Source organism: Camelus ferus, chromosome 1 (assembly GCF_009834535.1).
Source record: "Camelus ferus isolate YT-003-E chromosome 1, BCGSAC_Cfer_1.0, whole genome shotgun sequence".
NCBI classification, from domain to species: Eukaryota; Metazoa; Chordata; class Mammalia; order Artiodactyla; family Camelidae; genus Camelus; species Camelus ferus.
Genome location: NC_045696.1, coordinates 1624013 through 1633804, shown reverse-complemented (window position 1 = coordinate 1633804; position 9792 = coordinate 1624013). Strand labels below are relative to the sequence as shown.

The window sequence follows — 9792 nt, the reverse complement described above, 5'->3', positions numbered from 1 at the left end:
GGAGCCACTTCCAGGTCCTAGAATCCAAGTTACCCCCCTTTCCGGATCACCAGGTCCCCAGGATGAGCGCCCAATGGCCGAGAGCACCCCGACACCCCCCGCCTCGTCTCCAGCTGACCTGGTTCTCCCACACCCACTCAGCACGTGGTCAGGACCCGCCCTGTGGCCCCAACACACAGCCGGGGCTTTTACGAGCTGGGCCGCATCTCCTGGGAAAACAAGCAGCCCTAATGAGGGAGCGCAGGACCCGGACCCAAACACCAACCGGGAAGGGCGGGCATGGGGCCTCTGCTGGGGCAGCACGCGACACAGAGCGGGGTATAAAAGCCGACCATCTGAGCACCTCACCCACACTCACACACACACACTCACACACACACCCTCCTCCAGCCCCATCGCCCCCGCCATGGCTGCGCCCGCCCTGTCCACCTGCTCCGGCGACCTGAGCTACGGCAGCCGGGTCTGCCTGCCCGGTCCCTGTGACTCCTGCACCGGCTCCTCCTGGCAGGTGGACGACTGCCCAGAGAGCTGCTGCGAGCCCCCCTGCTGCGAGCCCCCCTGCTGCGAGCCCCCCTGCTGCGCCCCGACCCCCTGCCTGAGCCTCCTCTGCACCCCAGCGAGCTGTGAGCCCTGCCCCTGCCCATCTGCCTGCACCAGCTCCTGCACGGCCTTGTGCTGCCCACAGTCTAGCTGCCAGCCCTCCTGCTGCACCTCCTCCCCCTGCCAGCAGGACTGCTGTGAGCCTGTGTGCTGCAGGCCTGTGTGCTGCAGGCCCATGTGCTGCAGGCCCGTGTGCTGCACACCTGTCTGCTGCAGGCCCGTGTGCTGCAGGCCCGTGTGCTGCACACCTGTCTGCTGCAGGCCCGTGTGCTGCAGGCCTGTCTGCTGCAGGCCCGTGTGCTGTGAGCCCACCCTCTGCCCCTCGTCCTGCTGCAGACCCTCCTCCTCCGTGTCCCTGCTCTGCCGCCCCGTGTGCAGACCTGCCTGCTGTGCCCCTGTCCCCTCCTGCCAGCCCAGCTGCTGCCGCCCGGCCTCCTGCGTGTCCCTGCTCTGCCGCCCCAGGTGCTCCCGCTCGTCCTGCTGTGTCCCCAACTCGGCCTAGAAGTCCTGCTGCTGACCGGGCCTGTACCCTCAGGGCCAGCTGGGTGCTATGGGCACCCCCCGACCATTGCTGGCCCCCCCACGCCATCCTCAGAAAGCACCCCAGCCCGAGCTCTGGTGTGCACCTCTGCACGAACGTTCACTGACCTCAGACCCCAACAAACAGGGCTTAGCCCGTCTGTGGCCTCCACATTAGGCGCAGATGGATGTGAGATGGCCCTCCCCTACTACCGGGGGTCCCCAGGTTACCCCTGACAACCACCGATCCAGCTCTTCCTCCCAGCCTTGGGGCCGTACTCTGCCCTGTCGCCCCCTCCCGCTGCTCTGCGCCCCCTCTTTCCTGCAGGCATCTTGAGCTGAATGAATAAACATCCTTGTCTCAATTAGTTCTCTCTCCCAACTAGTTTTATTCCATTATTCCCGGCCCTTGGGGAACATAAATAACTCTAGCCTCAGCAAGCTTGGAGACAAGCCACGTCCTGGGAGCACTTCCGAGGGTTCTGAGGTCTGAGGCCCAGCTGGTCTTTTCCAGGGCCCTTGACTCCCGCGTCTGTACGCCAGGCAGCTCTGGGTGGCTGTGCCACGTGTCTGAGACTCCGGTGGCCAACACCACCTGGTGAGCAGGCCCCTAGGTGAGAAGGCCCCCCGCCACAGGCCTGGCTCTCCCTGGTCACTCTGCAGACATGCAGGGGCCAGGGCCCACGTTGGCTTCTGGCCCGGAGGCAGGCTGGGACTGTCACCCACTGGGACACAGCTGACGCTGGCATTTCTGCCGTCCACCAGCGTCCTGTGCTCGTCCTCCACCTCCCCTTGAACTCTGCACTTTATTCAATGCTCAAATGTCCCAACCTGCTTTGTCTGTGCCAGACAGGCTGGTGACAACACCCGCCCCCTGCCCCAGGTCCAAGCTGGGTGTGGCCGAGGTCAAGGGGAAGAGGCCAGGGGGTAGGTGACTCCCAGGCCCACACTCCAGGGTCTGAGGGCCAGGCTTGCTGCCTGAGGTTCACCCCGGGGGTGCCCCACGTTTCCTGGAGCCCCAAGCTTCCGATGCCCAGCCCTCGCTCCTGAACAGAGCCACTCCCTCACCTTCCTTCCAGCTGCCTCCACTCTCCACTGGCCCTACCTCTTAGCTCGTGACCCTACCCTGCCCTGCTATTGACATGAAGCGCTGCCCTCCCTCCCCAGAGGCCTCAAAGTCCAGCAAGGTGGTCCCCAAAGGGAGGGAGCAACGGCAAACGCCCGCGCACTCAGAGCAGGTCTGAGACATCGCCTGACCCGCCCACGGTCTCCCCTGGAGAACCTGGTCCAGACTCCCTGGGCTGGGCTGGCTGTTCCAGGGTCACTGTGTCCCCCACCCAATAAAAGGAGGTCCCCAGAGAAGCTGTCAGTGGAAGGAGGGCCCCCCGTGACTAGAGTCGGGCGGTGGGAATGGGTGCAGACAGACCAGCACCCAGCCCTGCCCCCACATTCCGGGGCTGCAGAGGCCGGTGGGAGTGCTGGCCCCTGCTTGCCCGGGGCCCCTGCCCATCTCCTGGGACCCTCCCAAGGAGGTGGAGGTGTGAGAAATCAACTCCCCCGGCTGTCACAGGGCTCCGCCCACCAGGGCCCCCTCTGCCCCTTCACAAGTCACCCTCAGGCCAACTTCAGCAGCCCCGCCCCCCAGAGAACTGAGGCGGCCCCGACTTCCTGTGCACCCTGCCCCTCTGGCCAGCTAATGAAACCTTTGGGCACCTTCTCAGAAACACGAATTTCAATGCACAAAATATAATGCTCCAGATTTCCACGGGAGACCACTGTGTGCAAACACAGTTACTAAAAAGGAATTTGTTTAGAACGACGCAGTGAGACGTGGGCCTTTCCATCAAGGCGTTAACTAACCAGGGGAGCGGGGGCCTCAGGCGGACAGCGGACGGAAGTCTGCTCGCATCTGTGATGGGACACGAGGGTGCCGGCAGCTCCGCAGGTGACAGTCCGGGTGTTACCCTCGCTGGGAGCTGCTGCGTCTGGTTAGTTATGAAGACGAAGGCGCAGTGCCTCCCACCCAAGTTCAAGGCCCCTGGATTCCATCCCCCGATCCTGGATGGAGCCAACTGGGTCGGGGACAGTGCCCACTGAGATGGGGGCAGCGGCCAGTCACCGATCCAATGACTGGTGACCCTCCCCCAGGGCACCCCAAGCTCAGCACTTGACCCCCAGAGGCATCCCGGGGGGGTCGTTCCCTAGTGCAGGGGCTCCTCCAAGCGCCCGCCAGCGCCCCACCCCCACGCGGCTGCACCCGAGCCGGGACACCCGCGGACCCCAGAGCCCGAGCCCCGGCCCGTGCAGCTGGCCCACCCACCTGGGGCCGAAGACCCTTGAAGAATTTCCCGTCTACCTCAGTCTTCTGCGCTGCCACGGCCGCTGCAGAAACCACTGGAAGGCACGTGGCCAAAAAGACACCAGAACCTGGCTACCTGCGTGGATGTGCACTGGGTTCTTCCCTGCGTGGGCACAGACGCCCACGTAGTCACACACCTGCGCACTCACATCCATGTGCACGAACACTGCCCGCCCTCCCCTCAGCGCAGGACGACCCTGGTCCTCGCGCCCCGCAGACCCTCCAGGCTGGCAGCCGCCCCCCCCCCCCCCCCCCCGTTCAGCGGGTGCACCGGCGAGGCCCTCGTGGTGCAGCCAGCCCGAGAGGAGCAGGCAGTCGGAGCTGCCCCGCCCCGCCCCACCCAGAGGTGGGCAGCCTTCGGGGTCGCTTCTCCTTCCCCCTCCATCACCAGAGGCCCGAGCTGGGGCAGGGGGGCTCATGGGCAGCAAACCATCCGTGGAGTCACCTTGGAGGTGAGGCGGGCATTCTTTCCCCCGCCCACCTCCCAGCGGTGGGCGGGTGAGTGTCCCTGACACTGCCTGAGATGTTCATCAGACCTGACTCCCTGGAGACTCCCACGAATTCCCTCCCCCAGCGCAGAGCTGCCTGGGCCTCCTCAGCACCACTCCCGGGCCCGACCCGGGATGGGATGAAAGGTGAGGCGCTAACAGAGGCGTCCCCCACCCAAGCCCCAGCCTCTCCAAGGACCAAGGCCGGCAGGGAGGAACCAGCTCTCAGGTCAGAAGCACCTCTCCCTCTGCTTTCTGAGCAGAGCTCTGGACGGGGCGCATGAGGCATCAGCGTGGTCGTGGTCCCGGGTGCTCCCCCAGACTCAGGATATGGAGAGCAGTGGGCGCCCTCCCAGCCCTAGCCGATTCCAGCCCAGAGCTCAGAACCCACCTGGGAGGAGGGGAGGGGAGATGAGGGAGGGGCTAGGAGGGGGTGGGAGGATCCGGGCTGAGGGCTGAGGCCTCTGACCTGGTGTTTGGTGGGGATGGGGCGTGGGAGGCGCCTCCAGTCCCAGAAGCGTGACCTGGGGGTTTCCTAGATTTTATCCTGGAAAAAGGCTGCCTGGAAATCCATGATTTCCTCTTAAAATTCAAAACCATAGAACCAGCATATAGTGTGTGAGGTCCCATTATAAAAAGGAAGATTCTTTTTTTCCTACTTTCTGTGCAGACAGACAATGCCCTGGCCTAACGGATGGGAATTTTTGGAAAAGGAACGGTGTGAGGGTCACAGCGCACGGGCTCCGCGTGGCGGGGCTCCGCGTGGTGGGGCTCTGTGTGTGCGGGCTCCGTGTGGCGGGGCTGTGAGCTGGCCGGGGGGAGGCTCTGCTGTGCTTGCCAGTGAAGCCTGCTTTGTTCTGAAGACTTGTTTCTGGAGAAAGGGCGGTGAGAGGTGAGGTGGGTCTCTTCCAGAGCACAGGTGACTGACCTGCATCGATGGGGTCGGGGAGGGGAGTGGTCATTCATTTAATGGCATGTACGGACTTTTGCTAAAAGTGACAAAAACAAAAAGCCTCATTATTTCTTTGGGGAGTCTGTGCCCAGTTGCCCACCACTCCCCAGCCCTGCAAAGGCCGTCAAGCAGGTGAAGTGGGTCTTTTGGCCTCAGTCCCCCTACGACCCCGACTTGGCACCTCTCCTCCCTGTGACACACGCACACGTGCTCAGCTCCAGGGGTGCCCGGGGCGTGACTCCGAGGGTGCCGGCCTGGGGCTGGAGCTGCGCAGATGCAGCCTCACGGCCGCCAGCACCAGAGGACAGGGTGGAAGCCACTCCCACGGGGACAAAGCACAGCCCACCAGGAAACAAGCAGCGGCTTCCTCACTGCAGACCACTCAAGGGCCTTGCACCAGGCGGCGTGAGCCCAGCAGGGGGCGTCGTGCCCACACAGGACTCCCGGCAGTGACTGGGGCCTCGCCGGCGGGCCCCAGGGTTCCCACCTGCCTTTCCCGCAGCATTCTCCTTAAAGGAATGCTTTAAGGAGGGCAGGGAGGAGGACTTCCTGGGAGCCGCCCCACTGTGGCCCCCCCACCCCGGGCAGCTTTTAAAACGGTGTGACTGCGCCTCCCCTACAAGGGTGTCGAGCGAGTGAAGGAAGGAAGGAAGGTGGGTGACGAGGGCGCCACGTCCATCAGGTACAGACACCTCAGCACCACCCCGACTCCTGGGTGAGAAGCCGCCTCTGACTGTCTCCAGGCTAACAGAGGACACGGTTCTGACACCAGCAGCAGGTCACCCCGCTCCGAGCCCCCACCCCGCCCCTTCTCTCTGCCCCGCCCCCTGCACCCAGCAGTGTCCAGCCCCTTGGGGTACTGCTCTCCCTATTATCGCCCCACAGAACCCCTCTGCCTTGGCCTCCTGTCCACGTGGAGATGACACTGGGTTGGGACAGGCTGAGTCTGGGGTGGACAAAGGCTCTTCGGCCTGCAGCTACCACTCACTCCCTGACCGAGATCCTGGCTCAGAACTCGGGCCACCAAGCTGTCCCCCGCAGGGCACCCCTGCCACTTTCCTGGCACCACACACATCAGGCACCCCAGAGTGGTGGGCCTCTTGTGGGAGCTGGAAGGTCTTACGATCGTATTGCACCCTCTGTCCCAGGGCAGCTGGCCCATCTCAGGGGGGCAGCAGAGGGGTCTCAGGATCAGAAGACTCAGGCTGGCTCTGGGGTCAGGGGGCCAACAGCTTATTCAAGGCATCTCGGCCCAGAACCCTGCCGGCCACTCATCCCAGGGGAGCCCAGCCCACACGCACATGCCTGCCCTGAGCCCTGGCCGCTGTGTTCCAGAGCCTCTCCCCTGCTGTCCTCCACCCTGAGTCTGGTCCTGTGTCCACAGCTGGTTCCCCAGCTGCACCTCCCACCTGGCCCCCACCACCTCGTTTGTGCTGACTGCCTGCCGGGGTCCTCTCTCTGGCTTGACTGAGGCTCTCTGAGACCTGACTCATCCTCAGACACACCTGTGTAGACGGGCCAGGCCCCAGGCCCCACCCCTCATCAGAGGGTCCACACCAGACCCCGGGCAGACACGTAAGCTCAATTTCCCCGTTGGCAAAACGGGCCACACCACCTCCTGCAGGAGGGGCCCTGGAGCCTACTGACCAGTACACCTGCGAGATTCTGACCACAGGTTCCCGACCAGCCCCACCCAGGCCCCACGCCCACCTCAGCTGTCAGGACGCAGCCCCTGCTGTCCAGTTCTTATGAAGGCCGGGCAGAAGAGGCCAGCTCCGTGTCCACACAAGGCCCCCTCTCCGTTCCCAGGCTTCCTCACTGTTGAACTTGAAGCCCCCCAGACGTGCATCCCCTGTTCCCCCAGCTCCTGGGCCACTCTGGCGCCCCACCGTCACCTGGATGGGGTTAACTTTCTACGTGCAAAGGTCCAGTCCTTCCCTCCACTGCTCCGCTGGGTTGGGGACACCTGAAAATCCCAGCCCATAGTGACCCACAGCCTTCCAGCGACCTTACTTGCTTACTAAGTGAGTCTGTGCCCCGGGGCAGAGAGAGACTGGACAGTGCTGGAAGCAGAGCCCCTCCGCAGCACAGCCCCTCCCCAGCACAGCGCCCCCGGGGAAGGGGTATGGCGCCCAGGGGCACAGAGGCCCTGAGGCCCTCACTGCCACAGTCACACTCCAGGCCACCGGCTGGTGGTCGCAGACTCGGGGGGCAGGATCTCAAAACCCGGGGCGGTCACAGCCAAGGCCTGGGCGCCTCGTGCGCAGGCCCAGCAAGGGCGCAGGGAAGGTGAAGCCCAACCGCACACACTGTCCGGTGTGAACACCCGTGCCTTCCACACCCGAGCGCGTCAGGGCGACCTCCTTAACTGCCTGTGTCCTGGCCGGCTGCTCCCCAGTGCCTCGGGAGCACTCCAGGTTTAGTTCACGACTACTTACTTGCTTTCATCTTTCTTCCCTCCTTCCTGCCAGTGCAACTAGGTCATCTTTTAACTGTTTGCAACGTGCCTTCAAGGGAGAGGGGGCGGGCTTTATAAATAACCTTTATCATTACAGATGCAGGGTGATTCTGTTCCCAGCGCTGAAGGAACATGAAGATACATGTCTCTGACTCACCCCCACCGGGGAGACTCCGTGCGCTCAGGACGCTGCACCCTGGACCCCGCGTGTAGGTCTGTCCTTGGAGATGGGGATTCATGGCTACAGGCTGACTTGGCTTCTGCGCCGTGCAAACCACCCACCCCGAGGCTGTGATTGCGACAGGCGCGGCCGCCTCAGGGCCCGGGAGCGGGCGCTTCAGTCCTTCCCGACACCCCCGCCCCAGGGCCTGCTCACCTCCACTCGCACGTCCCGGTTGCTCCCTGGGGAGCTGGGGCCCTCTATGGACCACCCCCAACCCACGCAGGCCAGTGTTCCGAACTGGGGACATCATCGGTCAGCTCCTGGTCACATCATTGGGAGCCAAGTGCCGCCAGAGCAAAGAGCTGTGACATGCAGGGGACTTCGGAGGATCCCAGGGACCCGCGCACACACTGCCTCCACGCCTCCCTCGCCGCCCACACTGCTGCTCCCACGAGGCCGCACGCGCCCAACACTCACTCCCGTCCCCGAGCCCAGCTGCTGCTCCCGGGTCTCCCGTCCCTGGCGCTCTGTGCTTTACTGTTAGGTGTGGTACGTAAAGTCCCCCGGGAGAAGCTCCAGAAAGGCGTGATCGGGCGTGGCGGCCGGCAGGTCAACGTCCTTCCTAGGGAGGCAGGATCGGAACGCCCCCCACCCCCGACAGGGCTCTCCACCTTGGAGGGGGGCGTGCCTGGGGCTTCTCCGCGGCCCAGACTGCCGTTTCTGTGCTGCGCTGCGCTCAGCGCGGGCCTGGGCTCTGCTCACAGGGACCCGCCAGCGGCTGCGCTTCATTCCTCAGGCAGGTGCAAGGCCTCCCCCTGGGAGGCCCAGCAGGTAAGTACTTGCGAAGGGCCTCGGGTGGGGGAGGTTAACTCTTTGAAGGAGCCCCCACCCCGCAACGTCTCCACTGTGACGGCCGCCACCCCTTTCGTCTTCTCCGCCGCCTCCCTCGCGAAGCCCAAGCCCGGCTGCTCCCCAGCCAGCCCAGCACCGGTGGCCTTGAACCAGCCGCGGAAAGGGCAGCACCGTCCTGGAGCCCGGCGCATCCCCGCCCCACCCCACGTCCCCCGCTTACCCGTGCAGGGCTCCCATTGCCGGGTGCCTCGGCCTGGGGTCGCCAGGGGCAGGAGCGCGACACACAGGGCCAGCAGGACAGACATGAGGGGCCCCGGTCCCAAGCTCCATCCAGGGCTCCGCACGCGCCCACGCCCGGGAAGCAGCTGCTCCTCGTGCACCTGGGTCGGCCCTGCCGGCGGTCACTGCAGGGGCCACATCCCCGAGGCCGTGCAGGGGCGGCGACGCGCAGCCGGGCGGCAGCGGGCTGCTCTACCTCCTTATCTCCAGCTGCGCGGGGTCCCGTCCTGCAGGTGACAGCTGCCAGCACCTGCGAGGCTGCGATCAGTCATTGGCCAAGCGCCTTTTCCCCGAAGGAGGAGAGAAGTGAAGCATCCAGGAGGGCGGAGAGCGAGCCAGAGGCCCCAGGACCTGTGCAGGCCCCTCTGGGGTGCGAGCGCGGGCCACCAGGTGGGGGGCGGGCGGGAGCAGAGCCAACGCAGTCCCCGCGGTCCCGGGCCGGCAGTGGCCGTCGGGAGGGTGGGGCTCCTGTGGAGGGCTTTTATCTGGTGCCCAGCCCTCCGGAGGGTGTGTGGGTTTGTCAACTGCTGGGTTTCAGGAATTTCCCTCCGGAGGGAAGTCAGTCCTTCAAGGGAACAGCTAATGAGACGCGAGCGTCGCCCGGGGGAGGGGAGTGGCCGCGAGGCGGGTGGTTCATTTCATCAGGCTCCTGGTCACTGGGGTCTGACCTGCCCAAACCACGGTCAGTCCACCTGCAGTCTGCCCCAGGTGGACGGTTATCACGCGTGGTGGTTCTTTCGTGAGACACCCTGCCCGCCTGTTTCTCAGAGACAGTGCACAGACAAACGGGCTTGGGGGGCGCACAGGGCCCTGAGAGGCACCTTTCCTTGTCTCAGATGGCGGGCAGCGGCTGGTCCTGAACCCCAAGCTCTGCCCCGAAGCCCCAGCTCCGAGGTCTACGCAGAGGATGGTGACACAGAAGGCATTTACGGGGGCACAGATGCCCCCTACCCGGGTCAGGGCTTGTTGGGAGGCGGGGGTGGGGGAGCCGGAGAGGAAGGGAGGGAGGGGCATGTCAAAGGCCTCCACGCGTGGCCCGAGACTGTCTCCCTCCCCTCTGTCTGAACACACACGGACGGTTTGCATCCTGGTCATGGGTCCCGGTTTTCCGGGTCCATATGA

At 64.8% G+C, this 9792-nt stretch overlaps 2 protein-coding genes across 2 annotated transcripts in view; one reads left to right on the top strand and one right to left on the bottom strand.

The window, feature by feature from the left end:
• The window catches only part of TSPEAR (thrombospondin type laminin G domain and EAR repeats), a 124162-nt gene extending 115042 nt beyond the window's left edge, over positions 1-9120 (bottom strand). Inside the window, exon 1 of the mRNA XM_032492187.1 lies at positions 8612-9120. Coding sequence (XP_032348078.1) covers positions 8612-8696 — 85 coding nt within the window. The 5' untranslated portion in view covers positions 8697-9120. The remainder of the gene's footprint in view (positions 1-8611) is intronic.
• Positions 353-1487, top strand: LOC106728615 (keratin-associated protein 10-8-like). The gene has a single exon (XM_032492377.1). The coding sequence runs from the start codon at positions 407-409 to the stop codon at positions 1100-1102; it is 696 nt and encodes a 231-aa protein (XP_032348268.1). The 5' UTR covers positions 353-406; the 3' UTR covers positions 1103-1487.
• Positions 9121-9792: the final 672 nt, after the last annotated feature.

Excerpts from the sequence above, each read along its gene's own strand:
- LOC106728615 (XM_032492377.1), top strand. The coding sequence starts at position 407 with ATGGCTGCGCCCGCCCTGTCCACCTGCTCCGGCGACCTGAGCTACGGC.